At 48.5% G+C, this 16,119-nt stretch overlaps 1 protein-coding gene across 2 annotated transcripts in view; it reads right to left on the reverse strand.

The window, feature by feature from the left end:
• Positions 1-16,119, reverse strand: part of RFX4 (regulatory factor X4) — a 126,908-nt gene that overhangs the window by 6,546 nt on the left and 104,243 nt on the right. For both annotated transcript variants that reach the window (XM_036252990.1, XM_036252991.1), the window contains 2 exons: positions 5,354-5,513; positions 3,510-3,648 (listed from right to left, as the gene is read on the reverse strand). In XM_036252990.1, coding sequence (XP_036108883.1) covers positions 3,510-3,648; positions 5,354-5,513 — 299 coding nt within the window. The remainder of the gene's footprint in view (positions 1-3,509; positions 3,649-5,353; positions 5,514-16,119) is intronic.

Consider the following 16,119-nt stretch of genomic DNA (forward strand, 5'->3'; position numbering starts at 1 on the left):
TCTCATGAACCAAAAGGTCACCGGTTCAATTCCCAGTCAGGGCACATACCCAGGTTGTGGGTTCAGTCTTGGTCAGGGTGCATATGGTAGGCAAGCAATTGATGTTTCTCTTTCACATTAATGTCTCTCTCTAAAATCAGTAAAAACATGTTTGTTTGTTTGTTTGTTTTTGATCCTCACCCGAGGATATTTTTCTATTTATCTTCAGATAAAGTGGGAGGGCATTGACGTGAGAGGGACACATCAAGTGATTGCCTCCAGCATGACCTGACCATGGCTGGGGACAAACTGAAACCACGGTACGTGCCCTTGACCAGAATTGAACCCATGACTCATGGGCTCGTGGGCTGATGCTCTAACTGCTAAGCCAAACAGGCCAGGGCTAAAAACATGTTTTTAAAATTTTAACTACTTAGCCCTGCAGTGGATTTTCTCCTATATGCTCAACCTTAATCCAAAGTACCAGGAAAGAAAAGAAATAAGTTATCTTGGGTGTATGATTCTTCTCTTTGGGAACTTGAATCTTACTGAGAATAGTTGCAGCGACCTCTTGAATTGACCTCCATCTCTCCAAAACACACATGAGTCCAGTGTTCAATGCTGGGTGTTGGGGCTGAGAGGTGGAGAATTTACATTTGGGTCTGCTTTGTCACTGGATGCATGACCTGGGACAAACTACCTCCTGGAGCCGTATCCTTATCCTTAAAGGCTGGAGAAAAATGCCTTCTTCCCGAGGCTGCTATGAGAATTGAGTGTCTTTGAAAGTGCCTAAAACAGTGCTTGATGCACAAATGTTCATGAAAAACAAAAAGGATTCTTTGTCTTTGGAGAGTACCTTCCACTCATCTACCTGCTACAAATGCGATACAATTAACTTCTCCCAGCCCCACTTTCTAAATGGAGACTGAGGCATAAACCACGGAGTGCAAAGCGTGCTGTGTGGTGGGGCCAGAGGTTGTCAAAGACTTTGTCTGAGGACCACAGGGCATGGTGGTCAAGAGGCCAGCCAAGGACCTGTCACCTCTCACCAGACATCCTATGGAGGGTTCAGAGAGCTCCTCCTGGGCTTTCCTGTAGCGCTCAGCCCTTCGACCAGGCCCACTACTCATCCTCCAGTCGGGGATGCTGTGGCTTCTGGAGAGGATGCTGCAGACCTATCTTTGACCACCAGGGACCACATGGGCCCTGAGGACACCCTGGCTTTTCTTTCTTTCTTTACAGCAGTGTCTTTAAAAATATCACCCCAGAAAACCAGCTGCAGACATTTCATGAGGAGGGGTGGGGGTGAAGTAAGAGGGAAGATTGTGTCAGGAGGTAGCTGGGAATGTTAGCTGGATCTCAGCACTGTGGCTTAGCCTAGTGTCTCCTCCCGGAGTGCCAGCTGTCCCAGGAGGCCCGCCTCTGTCCCATTCTGCACTGTGTGCTCAAGGCTAGAGCAGTGCTTGCTACATAGTAGGCACCTGGCAATCATTTGAGGAATGAATGAACGAACGAGCTGCTGATACTGTGTCAAGGGTGACCCAGTCGGTAGCAGCAGCTCTAAGTCACTTGGCGGATCGCCGAGAGGGGCACAGACTCTGCTCCCAAGAGCAGCCGTACCTAAGGAGCTGGCATCGCTGTGTGACGCAGTTGGAGACCTATAATGAATGCCCCAGGTGGTGGTTTAGTGGAATCAACTTCTTGGCTTGTCTGGGGATTATACTAGGGCTCCCCTTGGTACTACGGATGGAAATCAAAACAGACGCCTGTGGGCCCCGAGAGCCAAGTACTGTGGATACCTTCTCCTCGTGCCCTCCCTCGGAGGCAAGCCTGGTGCTGCCAGCTGATGCAACTGCGGCCTCCACCCCAGCTTGCATCCTGCCACCCCCTCCTCTCCGCTCCTGCAAGCGCAGGGGCGCGGAGCTCCTTGCCTCTACCAGCCCAAGTTCTGGTTCACGCTGTGGGTGCTGCGACAGCTCCCTTTCTTAAGCACAGCTCGCATCTCGCCGCTCCCAGGCTCCCAGGCCTACCGTGGCTCCCACACCTGCAGAACCGAGTGCGAAGCCCTGGCGCCCCGCCTCCTGTTTATGCCGACGCCACCTCCTGTTTACTCTCTGTTCCATAAACGCTCAGAGTGCCAACACAGCAGAGGGTGGTGCTGCAGAGCCTGGACAGCTGGGCCGCACTGCCTGGGCTCCAGCCCTCGGGCAAGTGGCTCTTTCTTTTCCACAAGGGTTGCCGTGAGGCTGTGCAGAGCACTCGGCACATGTTCAATACGAGTAAGCTGCTCTTTCCGACAGGTGGCATGTCCTGTGACCCAGGGGCACTAGACTTAATTTCTGCCTTCAAGGAGCTGTGGGGTCTGCTGTGGGAGCCAGGAGAGTCAGCAATAACAGTGTTACCAGCAGAGGAAAGCCCAGTGCTATTCGAGTGCAGAGGAGTGGGACCTAATAAAGTCCTGGAGGAAGGGAGGGGGGAGTGTCAGGAAGTGCCACAAAGACCGTGAGGTGCTGGTTGGGAACAATAAGCAGAGGAGGCTGGGGAAGAGAGCTGAGCGGAGGAAACCACCTCAGCGCAGACATGGGGCCTCACACGGCTGGCGTGGCTGGAGCACAGATGGGGCGGGTGTCGTTTGCAGGCCCGCGAGGCAGGCAGAGGCCAGATGGTAGTAAGTCCTGAGAGACAAGCTAAGGAACAGAACTTGACTCTGAAGGCGATGACGTGCAAAGGAGGGCATTAGGACCGACTGGGTTTTTTCCACATGATCCCCTTAGCTGCAGTGTAGGGGACAGACCAGAGGTGGGCCGAGGTGAGCGACACGGAGACAGTGGGAAGGCCTCTGCTGTCATCTAGGTCAGATGAAGAACAATGCTGAAGCAAGGACAGTGGGGGTGCAGAGACACTGAGGATGTCGAGTTGAGTGGGACCGGGGACCAGCTGTGTCTGGGCCAGTGCACAGGAAATTGTCGGGGACAAGTAGAGTGCCCAGCTCCGACAGGACCGGTGCTCCACCAGGCCCACTCACCACAGGTGCGTTAGCCAGTGAGGGCCAAAGGGACTGTGTGGCCCGAGAGCAATCTGATAAAGGGTCCACTTCAGGAGGCTTCTCCTGGTAAGATTGTGTGTGGGGGACCAAGATGCCGGTTAGAATGACGCTGAGGTGACCGTCCTGGCAGGACTCGGTGAGGGTCTGCACCAGGAGAGTGTGACGGGAAAGAACACCCAAGGTCCCCTCGGAGGGGGGCTGACCAAAAACGGGCAACAGACATCACAGCCGATTGGATCCTGGGATCAGAGAGGTCAGAGAGGGCGGAACTAAAGACAACTGTTCGCACCACGTGTGAGAGAAAGTGGAGGGTGAACGTGGTTGACACTGTGGGCAGCCACCAAGGGCCCACGTGACACCGAGGGAAGGACTATCCGTTCCTCGGTGACACACTGGCTGCACACGCAGAGTACAGAAGGTGCTTAGTAACTGTGTTCCGTTGACTTGACCTGGCCCACGCGAGCGAGCGGGACCGCCGACTCACCTGTGCAGAGCTCCTGTGGTAAGGGGCGTAGTGCAGTGGTCCAGAGATGGCTGCCTCGTGAGGGAGCGCCGGGTACTGGCTCTGCATTGGTGGAGGATGCTGGTTGCCATAGCTCCCATAGTTATAGCTTCCTGTGTATCTAAAATGCATTAAGCACACTGAATATCGTGAGTAATAGCAGGCAGAACAAATCCGTTTGACATCTTTAAAAGTCAACCTCATCTGTTTCTTTCCTTTTTGTTCTCCCTTTTGCACCCCGCCCTGAGTCCTCCCATCTCCACTCTGGCTTTGTTGTGGTAAGTTTCAACTCCCAGGTTGATTTTCCTTCTTCCCTCGGCACACACCTCCCTTACCGCCCAGCAAGTGCTTGGGGGACAGAAGCTGGCCCTGAGCAAAACATAATTAGTGATGGAAACCGCTACTCCTGTTGTCTCAAAGAGCCCCGTATTACAGCCTCAAGTCAGAGAGAACAAAAAGTTACTTTGGGACTTGGGGATGTGAGTTGCGTGTTGTTCAGGCCTCTGTTTCTCCGTGATGGGGGAGGAAGGAGTGCCCGTGAGTCTCTCCTGGGAGGAAACACAGGCAGGGCCAGCCGGGAATCAGAGACCAGCTCTCAGCCTGCTCCCACCTTCCTGCCGTGGTCCCTCGGGCTACCGGCAGCCTTGTTTCTCCCACCTGTAAAAATGCTGCACCTGCTTATGCTGAGGGTCACACTGTGAAGGAAAACCGTCCATAAAGAAGACATTCCTATGGACACACGGGATGTTCTTATCACTGTTCTTAACAACTTTAAGCAAAGGTGCTGACAGGTGGTGACATGGGTGTCTATTCAGCCATTCCTCCAGAATCGAAAAGCTCTCTGAAGTAATTTTCAAAGCCTGTTCTCAATGTGGGGAAATACTCTAAGAGCCCCTGAAAGATGACGGCTGTCCTGCTGATTGGGCAGGGGCACCTGAACCGATGGAAATAACTCAAGGACGCCCCCCCTCAGGGCTGCCACCTTGCAGCATTATGCTGGGCCACCGTGAGGAAGGGACCCGAGAGGCCCCCGCCTCCATCTGCCCTCCTCGCTCTCCTCCCCGTCCGGGACCCCCCACAGCTGTTCTGCCGGATGGGCTTGTAAGGCTTGCTGCACCCACACAGCAGAGCCTCACCTGCTTGGGAATCCGGGCCCTTTGTAACATCAGGAGTGTTTTTCAGAGCACTGCACATCAGACACTGTAAGATTAGTGTCTTTTGATAAAGACAATGCATAATGGCAGAAAGCTACTATAATTCAGGTCACACTTTTCAATGGATGTGTAGTTTATTCACCACAGCAACATCACTACATAATATGGGCAAAATGAATGATTGAGTCATCCTGGGTCCAAAGCACCCCTGAAGCCCATAGGGATTCCCTGAACCCCACTCAGAATTACTCCCTCTGGGGACCTCCGGCTCTCAGGGAGGGAAGCCCTCCTCTAAACAGTCATAAAGACGGGGACCGACCTTGAGGCTTCATAAGGCTACAAAGTGCACAAAGTCCCCCAGGGGCTGCTGGGTGGGAGTCAAGAGGCAACAGCTGCTCAGTCTGGACCCCACGTTTACCAGCTGTGTTGCTCAGAGGAACTGAACTTCATCAACCAAGTCTCAAAGTCCTCGCCTATCAAGTGGGGTCCCTAACAGCCCCCTCAGCTGGTCGTGGTGGGGACCGCATGAGACAGCCACACGTGCTGAACGCACTGTGCGACCTCAATACAGGGCAGCGCTCTTCCTGTCCTTTGAGAAAACAACTGCCAAGAAAACCCTGCTCTTTAAAATCAAATTTAAAAGGAAGGCGACAGCCCAGGAGAGTCACCTACCCGTGCTCCTCCCTATGAGGATAGACCGGCATCCTGTGTGTGACCGAGGAGGAAGGCACATGCGTACTCCTCATGCAGGGCAGCTGCTGGGAGTTTTCAGCCGGGGACCCCGCCGTTGTCACCGTGTAGGTCAGAGACCATGTGTATGACTGCATCGGCCCTGCAGCGACAAAGTGAGATGCCTCAGTCCCAGCACAGCTCTTCCTCAGAACACTCCAGCGGCTGCCCACTGACCTTGAGCTGAAAGCCAACATCTTCATAAAGCATAAGTCTCGCCCTGCTGACCTCACCAGACGCATCCCCTACCTGCCTGCTCTTGCTCTATCTGATCCAGCCATATCTTTCATTCATTTTTTTTCCGGAGTACCATGATTCCCAGCACCACAGGGCCTTGGCCCGTGCTGTTTCCGCTGCCTGGGACCCTCACGTTTCCCTTAGTACCCATGCATTCTTCATACCTCAATATAGAGAAGCTGTCTCCTACCCCCAGACTGGGTCAGATCCCACGCTGCACTGTAGTCCTTGATGGTGCCTCCCACAATTTGTCATCTGGCATCGTTAATGAATATGATCTGATTAATGTTTATCCTCCCTGGACCCGGCCTATAAACTCCATGAGGGTAGGGCCCGTGTGTATTTTGCCCACCATGGGACCCCCAGTGTTTAGCACAGAGCCTGGAGGCCAAAAGCCTTTCAATAAAGTTTTTAAATGGGAAAGGAAAGATAGGAAGAAAGAAAGAGGGAGGAAGGGAAGGAGAGAGGACAAAAGCAAGCTTGGGGCAATGCAGCTTGGACAGGCCTCGCAAAATAACACTCAACTCAACAGGTGTTAAGGATCCAGCAAATTGCTTTAAGCAAACATAAGTAGATTATTGAGCTCTGCTTGCCCAGGTCTTTTTGAAGATTATTAGACAGTGACCTTAACTGTGACCTATTCCATACATATTATTAATTCCACTAATTTACTTTTTAATTGGATAACTTGAAAGTACTAGGGACTGAAAAAATAAAAACTGAATAGAAACTGAAAAAATAAAAAACACTCAAGATGCTTGAGAATTTTTTGAGATAGTTAGAATTAAAAAATGGTAATTTGGGAAATCACTAATAATAATAAATAAGCTTATGTTACTTAATAAACTCATAATAGCTTGACAATAAACTCATCAACTTACTTTCTTATAAATTCTAGAATGTTGACCTAATAGAAATACCTATTTCAGAAGGTACAGGGACTATAATTTAATTCCCCTTTGTAGGCACACAAAAAACTAAAGAATTGGTTAAGGGAGGCCAGTTTTAAGAAGTAAAAGAGAAGCCCGGCCGGTGTGGCTCAGCTGGTTGGGTGTCATTCATTCCGTGCACCGAAAGGTTTCGGGCTCCATCCCTGGCAGGGAGCATGCAGGAGGCAGTTGAACAATGTTTCACTCTCATATCAATGTTTCTCTCTCTCCCTCTCCCTCCCCTTTCCTCTCTCTCTAAAAAATAAAATGACAAAATATTTTTTAAAGAAGAGGTAAAAGAGCAAACTTGGTTCACCAATTCTGCATATTCTTCAGCAGGCCATTGCTATCTTAAAATTCCTCTAGAAAGACAAAGAAAAGGTTTTCATTTTAAAAATTCAGTCCTTTCCATCCCAAACACTTTGCAAATAGCACACTGGAGCAGCTGCACTGACGCGGAGCAGGAGGCGTGAAGAGCTGGTGGATCCGCACGGCGCCGATTATGGGACAGAGACCCAGTTAGGGTGCCCGTCAAGGTCTGTGAAATAGCACCCGATTTTAAATACTTGGATATTTTCCCTTTTATCTTCAGGTAGAGTGGGAGGGAGGGAGGGAGAAACATCGATGTGAGAGGGACACATTGACTGGTTGCCTCCCATAGAAGCGAACCCGCAAGCGAGGTACGTGCCTTTGATCTGAATCGAACACACGACTCCATGAGCCATCGCTCTAACCGCTGAACCACACCGGCCAGGGCTACCTGTGTTTGTTATCAAAAGAACTTTCTATGGAGCCTTCCTGTAAATTGGAGAATCTTTTGCAATGCAAATAATGTCTTTCTATTTTTCTATGAAGTAATGCGGATGTAACCCAAGGGCATGAGAGGAGACACCATTTACTGAGCATCTAATATAGGCCAGACACTGTACTAAATGCCTTACTTTGGTTTCTCTTCAGATCGCATAAATCTTTCGCCTTACAGACACCCCTAAAAGAAATATTATCCCCAGGTAGTGAAAGAAGAAATGAAAACAAAATTGGAGCAAAAAGTACAATCGGGAATGAGATGAAACGCGCATATCCCAAAGGTCCAAATTCTTTCCCGGTGGGCCTTGAGCTGGGAGCCAACACTAAAGGGAAAGCCAACAGGTCAGGAGCCATAGGACAGAAAACACCACTCGGGAGTATTCCATCCTTGGAACTCAGGACAAACAGGAACTTCTTTCAGATACCCTTACAGCGGACTCCATGCCTCGGTTCTTGGGACCATTCCTTCTGTCAACACTAACTGCAGGCTCCTGGCGTCACACACAAGTCCAGTTCAGGGCAACGCAGCACGTTAAACAACTTGCCTGAGGTCCCACAGTGAGAGGGTGGCCCAGTGGGCTCTGAACCCTGGTCTGCCACACCCTTTCCACTTACTCTACCCACGGTCTTACTGTGGTCCCAGCTCTGCCATGGACTGTCTACGATCCTGGGCAGGCCCCTTAAACCCGACATGCCTCTCTTTCATCGTCTGTGAAATAGAGACGGTAACATCTATCTTGAAGGACTCCCGTGAGGTGACATCCATCAGAGAGCCTGGCACACAGCAGGCCTTCATGACAGTCAAGCACTCTTCATCACAAATTCGGGTCTTCTTACATCAGACTTGCTTAAAGTAGAAATTTCCCTGTTTCCCTTTTCAGATTCCAGGGAAGAAAGACAAGATTTTTGGGTCTGATTCGGTCACTAGGGATGAAGTATTTGAATGGCAACAGTAATTCCGCTAATGACAGCAAACTTCTAAACAGGTTTTCCTGTAAAATGCCAGGAGTCCTCATCCACCAGTATGGCTAACGGCACCCCTTTCTAGTTTGCACGTCTACACTGTATTTTCCCCCAAAAGATGACTTTAGCAGACTGTGTGTTAGGCATCATTTATAATGCCTGTAAGGAGGAGGGAAAAAAAAACCCCACAAAGATCGTGTCCCAGAGGGCTGGATTTTGTGTGATGACCCTCTTCTGTATTTTGAACTGCCTATGAAATTACTGTTATAATTTTTATTTAAACAGGTTATCTCTAAGTGGTGGGATTGAGGATGGTTTTTAAAGTTTCCCTTATTTTGCTTATCTGTATTTTTCTATAATGAATGTGTACTGCCTCTGTGAAAAGAAACATATTAAACTAAGGCAAATTTTACAATTGGAAATGGAATTGGAGGGGGGTAGGAAGTTTGAGAGAACAATGAACCAGCCACAGCCAGCAAGTAATTAACCCTTGAAGCCCCTGGGACCTCGGGAGAGCACAGCGAGGTCAGTGGGGATCGAAGGGGGGCAGCTAAGGAAGCCAGAGGATTTTCTCCCCGCCCCCCCCCAAGGCAGCGGGGAGAGGCAGTGATAACAGCCATTACCTGGGAGAACGCAGCAGAAGTTACTTTTATGTGGGCTCCTGGAGCCCAGCAACTGTTCTTATTCATCTCTGTATTCCCAACAGAGGGATCTGCCTAATAGTAGGTGTTCAGTAAATTTCTGTTCCATTGAATTTGTTGTTGAAGGAGTAAATGCTGCTGGAAATAGACGTTATCAAACAAAAAGCTAGTGGAACTCTTAGAAAAATGGGCTCCTGTGGTCTGGGAAACAAAACCCCTAAATGGCCATGTGCCAGCAATCTAACAGACCCACTCAGGCAGGCTTAAGCAGATTAACACCTACTGGCTTGGGTGAGAAACCCTTTGGCTGGGGGAGCAGAAAAGAACACCCCTCGCTTGCACTCCCTCTCCTACCAGGGGGACCTCCACTGAGAAGGGCTGCTGCTGCTTTGGGAAGGAAGCTAATAAAAGAAAATCTGTGCAGTTCACAGTTTGCGCTTAATTTTTAAGACAGCTCTAATTGCTTTTTATCTGTTGGTAAAACCATAGCAAACCTTTTCTATTTGTCTAAGTCCCTCACTTTCTCTCATTCTTTCCTCCCCATCCTCTCTCCCGATTTGAAAGTTAGAGGACAGCCCTGGGAGACCCTGATTTTTGAGAATCCTATAAAGATCCTGTAGAATTTGAGAATCCTGAAAAGAAAAGTTTTCCGTGTGATACTGTTGAAATTGCTAGAGAGGAACATTTTCTTTCCTTTCCATCCCCAACAAAACATTTCTTTTTCCCTGAGTTTCCCCCACGCCCCTCGAAGGAGTTTTCAACACAGGACAGGAAGGGGGCTTGGAATATAATAGGCAGTCAGGAATGATTCCCTGAATAAATGAATGACTGATCATCCAACATAAACAGACCTCATGCTAGTTTCTTTTTATACATCGACTCACTGCATCTTCACAATAACCTTTTGAGGTAAGTAGTATTACCTTCTTTCTTAGGTGAGAAAATTGAGGCCCAAGACGTGCTCTGGTAAGTGGCAGAGTTGGGATTTGAACCCAGACCTGCCCAGCTCCCAAGCCTTTCCACAACTGCTTCTCACAGCTGAGTGTACATTTGAATCACTGGTCTTCTTGTTAAAATGCAGATTCGGATTCAGTAGGTTGGGGAGTCCAACTACTGAGCCTGTATTTATTTATTTATTTTAATTTTTTTTCTTTATTGATTTTAGAGAGAGAGGAAGAGAGAGGGAGAGAGAGAAACATCCATGAGAGAGAACATCAACTGGCTGCCTCCTGCGCGCCCCCCACTGGGGATCGAGCCCACAACCTGGGCACATGCCCTGACCGGAAATCGAACTGGCGACCTCTTGGTGCGTGGGTCAATGCTCAACCACTGAGCCACACTGGCCGGGCTGAGTCTGCATTTATAACAAGCTTCTAAGTGATGACCATGCTGCTGGTCCATGGACTGCACTCTGAGTAGCAAGGTGCGGAGCACACACACGGCCTGCTGTCATGTGGCCTGCATGTTGAGGGCCATGGAAAGTCAGAGACTGGTACATACAGGTGAAAACGTAGACAGCTTCCCTGGTTCCCTGGCCCCCTGGCCATCCTTCAGACCTTCAGATCTTGGACTAAACTGTTTGAACCTTTCCCCACTAGGACTCTGAACCATCCCAGATGTTGCTCGGGTTCTGAGCTCACCTGGCCTTTCGTTAGTGCCTCCCTGAGGAAGAAGCTCCTTTCAGTACGTCCAGATTCTAGAGCTGCTCTGCCCTGCAACGGCAGCCATTCGCCGCAGGTGGGTATTTAAATCGAAAGTGAAATGCAATTAAAATTAAGTTTTTCTAGTCTCTCTAGCCACATCTCAAGGTCCCAGTAGCCACATGTGGTTCGTGTCTGCTATTTTAGACTGCTTGGATAAAACAATAGTTTCCATCATCACAAGAAGTTCTGTCTGAACAGTGTTGCTGGACAATATTTGATACTAAACAAACATTTCATGTAACCTTCAAGACTGAGAAGGGAAAGAGGATAGTTTACATATAAATAAATCCCACAGGCTGGCATCTATCCTCAAGATAGTTGTACTTAAGGAGAATACTTACTGAAGCTGAAAAACTCAGCTGTTTTGAGTTAAACATTATCAATAGTTCCATGGCCAAACTGACAAAACTGAGTGGGGGCAGCGAATCCATCAGTGCCCAGAGAGATGCAGATGGGTGGCCTGCCCCCCCACACCCGGGGTCCTCTTCTGCCGTCTCTCCTTCCTTCACACACTCCTCAGCCCTCCCTCTGCTAGGCTCCTTTCTGCCTCAGGCCTGAGCACAAGCTGTTCCCCACTTCCCAAAACTTGCTCTCCCTCTCCCCAACCTTCATGTGCTTGACTCCTTGTGATACTTCAGGTCTCAGATAAATGTTACCTCTTCAGCCCTGGCTGGTTTGGCTCAGTGGTTAGAGCATCAGCCTGCGGACCAAGGAGTTGCGGGTTCGATTCTGGTCAAGGGCATGTACCTCAGTTGAGGTTCGGTCCCTGGCCTGGTCGGGGTCATGCGGAAGGCACCCAATTGATGTGTCTCTCTCACGTTGATGTTTCTCTCTCTCTCTCTTCCCCTCCTACTCTATCTGAAGATAAATGAAAAAATATCCTTGGGTGAGGATTAAAAAAAAAATGTTACCTCTTCAGAGAGGCCTTATGTGACCACCAGCTAAGGTGGGTCCCCATTTTATACCATTTCATAGCATACTATTATTTTCTTTATGACCATTTGAAATGATATATTTACCTAGTGGTTTACTTCTGTGTTGATTCTCTTACCCACTAGAATGTAAGTATCATGAGCGCAGTGGCCACGCCTGGTCTTCCCACTTCCATACCCCAGGACATGGCACAGACTACACACACACTACACGGGATGAACGAACGAACGAATGAGCAAATGCAAAGGTCCCCACACCAAGCCAAGAACTTGATGGGATGAAGTCAAGAGCAAATTAACCGTCCGTTTTCAGTCCCAGTGGATATTTCCTGACTCCGCTGCTTCGGAGGAAAGGAAGCAGCGGGAGGGAGGAGGAGTTCACTGGCGGCGGCAATCGGAAGTTCTGCGATGAGTCACCGGGCTCAGGGGCAGGGCGCAGTGTCCCCCGTGCCCACTCAGTTAGCTGCTCTCAGAATAACTGAGCTTTTGTTGTTTGGAAAGACTAGGGGCCAGTTATCTCTGCTCCACCCTCAACCGATGTGGAGAAAACGCAGCTGGGCAGGCCAGATGTTCTCCAGTTAGGGCCATTTACGAGGAATTTGCCTTGTTTCTCTAGGCATCCGAGCATCTCAATGACTTCATTTGCTGGTTTTGTGTTGTAGGGAACCCATGGTGGGAAGGTGAAAACATGAGTTTAATAGTTAACTTTTATTGTCATTGTGGAAGGAGGGAATACTTAAAATGACATCATAAACAAGGCCTTAGAACCCTTTGGTGGCCTGACCCGGACAGAGTGGGAGCTTCACATTTTGCTTTAAATGACACTAAAGAATTACAGCCCAATGTCATGTTAAGTGGGCAGGCCCGCTTGGTACCACCTGCCAGGCTCCTGAGGAGGAAGGCAGCCATTCCTTAAAGAAAGTTGAGGTTTCTTTGCTGGGCCGTGAGGGAGGCGGCTAGCTCACAAGCTTAGGAGAAAAAAAAAAGGGGGGTATATGGGAATCACAGACACCTGTCCGTGGCAATCTGCTGAAACGGAACATTTGAACCATTCTCTTACAGGGCGTTGCCATACACTTGAATGTGCCCAATCAAAATTGGCCGTGCGTCAGGTTCAATTTTTGGTGCCTGATATTCTTTTCCTTTCACTTTAATTTTTCTCTCCTTTTTAAAAAATGTTACTAAATACAGTCTTGAAAAAACACATTTAGAACTACAGATGTGGACACAGACCTGGATATAGATAAGCAGAGTGGCTGTATTCCTAATGAGTCAACGCTCCTGATCTCTGCTACTTTCTATTCACTAGTCCTTGGAGCAAAAGGATGCCAAGGGGCCCTGGCCATATGGCTCAGTTGGTTGGAGCCGTCGTCCCATGCACCAGAAGGTTGCGGGTTCAATTCTCAGTCAGGGCACACACCTAGCTGTGGGTTCGATCCTTGGCCAGTGTACAGGAAGCAATTGATAGATGTTTCTCTCTCACATCAATGTTTCCTTCTCTCTCTCCCTTCCTCTCTCTCTAAAAAAATAAAAATAGCCCTGGCCGGTTTGGCTCAGCGGTTAGAGCGTCGGCCTGCGGTCCGGAGAGACCCGGGTTCGGTTCCCGCTAAGGGCACGAACTTCGGTTGCAGTTTGTCCCCGGCCCTGGTTGGTCGTGCGGGTGGCAGCCACTCGATGTGTCCCTTCACGTCGATGTTTCTCTCTCTCTCTCCCTTCTTCTCTCTCCCTGCCACTCTATCTGTACAAAAAATGGAAAAATATCCTCGGGTGAGGATAAAAAAAATAAAATAAAAAATAAAAAAATAAAAATAAGTGAAAACATATTCTTGGGCCCTGGTTAGTTTTGCTCAGTGGTTAGAGTACTGGCCTATGGAAGGAAGGGTCATGGGTTCAATTCCCAGTCAAAAGCATGTACCTAGGTTGCAGGTTGGATCCCTGGCCCAGGCTGGGGCATGTGCAAGAGGCAACCAATTGATGTGTTGCTCTCACATCAATGTTTCTCTCTCTCTCCCTCCCTCCCTTCCACTCTATCTAAAAATTAATGGGAAAATATCCTTGGGTGAGGATTAACAAACAAACATACCCTTGGGTGAGGATTTAAAACAAAAAAAGAATGCCAAAGGGTTTTGTGCAATGAATTAATTTTCTCTTTGTGCTCAACCAAGCAGACATAACCCAGTTCTGTTTCTAATGAAGTGTCCATCAAAAGCGAGACACCGATTTGTGGAAGAGTCACAGATCCCCGATTGGCCTTGACTCTCAGTAGGTTGAACTTGATAACATGCCTCATCCGGGCAATGTCATTCAGAGTTGGCCGGAGACCCAACAAAATGATTTGATAACATAAAACTTCATGTAAGGTGTCAATAAACTGTTTTAGCCAAGAGTTTTATTTTGTTCTACCCACTTCTTTATTTCTTGCTTCCTGGTTTCGGTCCTTGCTAAAAAATTGGTTTTGCTTCAATTTTTTGTTAACTACTTCAGATCCTTTTTGGAAAGTAATGGTATATAAACAAGCAATAATTTTAAGATGGAAATAAAAATTAACTGGGCATGAAAACCATACGCTGAGTTAACCTTTAAAAAAAAACAACACGGCAAATGCATTTTATAAGATGTGTAATTGCCTCCCAATTTGCAATGTGGCCTAATGAAAAATCGCAAAAATCCCCCAATTTAAGAGGCCTACCACAATAGCGTTCCCACTATTTAGGTGTATACTGTAACTAAATACTTTGTGCTTTATAATGTAATATCTATAAAACCATACATGTTGTTAGGAAATTATATTTATGTTTCCTCCCAGACCATGACTCACAATACATGCCAAGATCCAGTCTAATTTACCGATGGAGTATTTCCAAAGTGGTACTTGACAAAAATATTACACATAGTTTTATGTAGGATGACATTTTTAATGCCCCCTGGAGATATCCGAGAACAAAGCTGGAATGTGCCAAAATCTTCAAAGGTTGCAGTCATCTGAAGAGAACCTGGTTCACATTTGTATTTCTAAGAAGCTACTTTTATGACTCTTGAACACATTGCACAGAAACCTCTGAACACGTTTATGATCTTCCTGTGGCTTTGACTATCACACCTGCCATACCTCGAGGCCTCCAAACGCCGCGAAGAAAGCCAGGCCGGCTCCCTGGCGGGGCGAGCGTTCCGGGGCATCCTAGAAACCTCTCCTTCCCGCTCCTCCACCCGTTTCCTTACAGTCTCTGTTTGTTATGTTGCTGCACGGCAAGAACAGGTTCCACTCAAATTGTTTCTGCTTCATAATGCAGAACTGTTGTATTTGCATAATTTCCCTGTTTATTTTACTAGTAAGGATGTTGTCCCGGACTGACTGGCGTGTGTGTCTCCCAGGCGGGGGCAGGGTCTGAGCAGGGTGACTCGGGTCAGTGGCTCCTGGCTGTTGGCACTGCCCTCCTTCCTCTCACAGTGAGGCCAGGACTCAGCAAGGCTGCCCCGTCATGCCAGCCTGGGAAGAGCCCCTGAGCAGCTGAACAGCTGTGAGCAGTGCTTCTGTTCCTGTGCCTTTTTGATTTTCAGCGAACAACGTTGTTCGTTATAATTAACTCCTCTTCCTGAACCCTCCAAGCAGGAACTACAACCACCCACTATGGAGAGAAACTGGGAAGGGGCGGGGAGGCTTGTGTTCTTTTTCTTCAAAGTAGGGAACAAAACATGATCAGAGGTGCACCTATGTAGAGAAAATGTGGTGATGTTCTAATCAGAATGTCCACAGGAGAGACCCGGCGCCCGTCACTGACAACCCTGCTTTCAGGACCCGAAGATTCCAGGCTCCTTAGTTCCTGACAAGGGGCCACTGAGTCTGTTGGCAAGTTTCTGCCCCTGGCAAAGTACCGAGGAGGCAGCACCTTACCGGCTGCTCAGCATCTGCTCATTTCCTCTCTGAGCAGCTCCAGTTCTGGAGGGAGAGGAAACCAGGGAAGGAATTAATCAAAACACTACGGGAATATACACTTCAAGTTCCCTGAAAAAGGCATGCTCTCTTACTTCCTCTGCCTGGAACACCTTCTCTCTTGATTCTGCCTTCCCAGACCCTCCAAATACAGGTTGGAGGCCCCCCTTCTGTGCTCTTCTAACACCCTGACCTTCTCCCAACTTAGCACTCATCACATTATGTTGTGACTCATCAGAGCCCTAACCTCTCCAGTCAACTCCCAGGGGGCAGGGGCCATGAGTTATAGCCTAGTTCTTGTTTGTATAGCCAGCTCTGTGAGCGTTTAGCCACGAGAGAAATGTTTATTGGATAAATGGATAGATGTGTGAGTGAATGAATGGGTAAAAGACAGCATCCTAAATAGGGCAGTCTCACCCTATTTATTTGGTCTTCAAAAAATAAAATTGGGGTCCGGCTGGTGTGGCTCAGTGGTTGAGCATCGACCCATGCACCAAGAGGTCGCTGGTTCAATTCCCGGTCAGGGCACAGGCCCAGGTTGTGGGCCCAATCCCCAGTGGGGCATG

Source organism: Molossus molossus, unplaced genomic scaffold (assembly GCF_014108415.1).
Source record: "Molossus molossus isolate mMolMol1 unplaced genomic scaffold, mMolMol1.p scaffold_m16_p_10, whole genome shotgun sequence".
Lineage (NCBI taxonomy): Eukaryota > Metazoa > Chordata > Mammalia > Chiroptera > Molossidae > Molossus > Molossus molossus.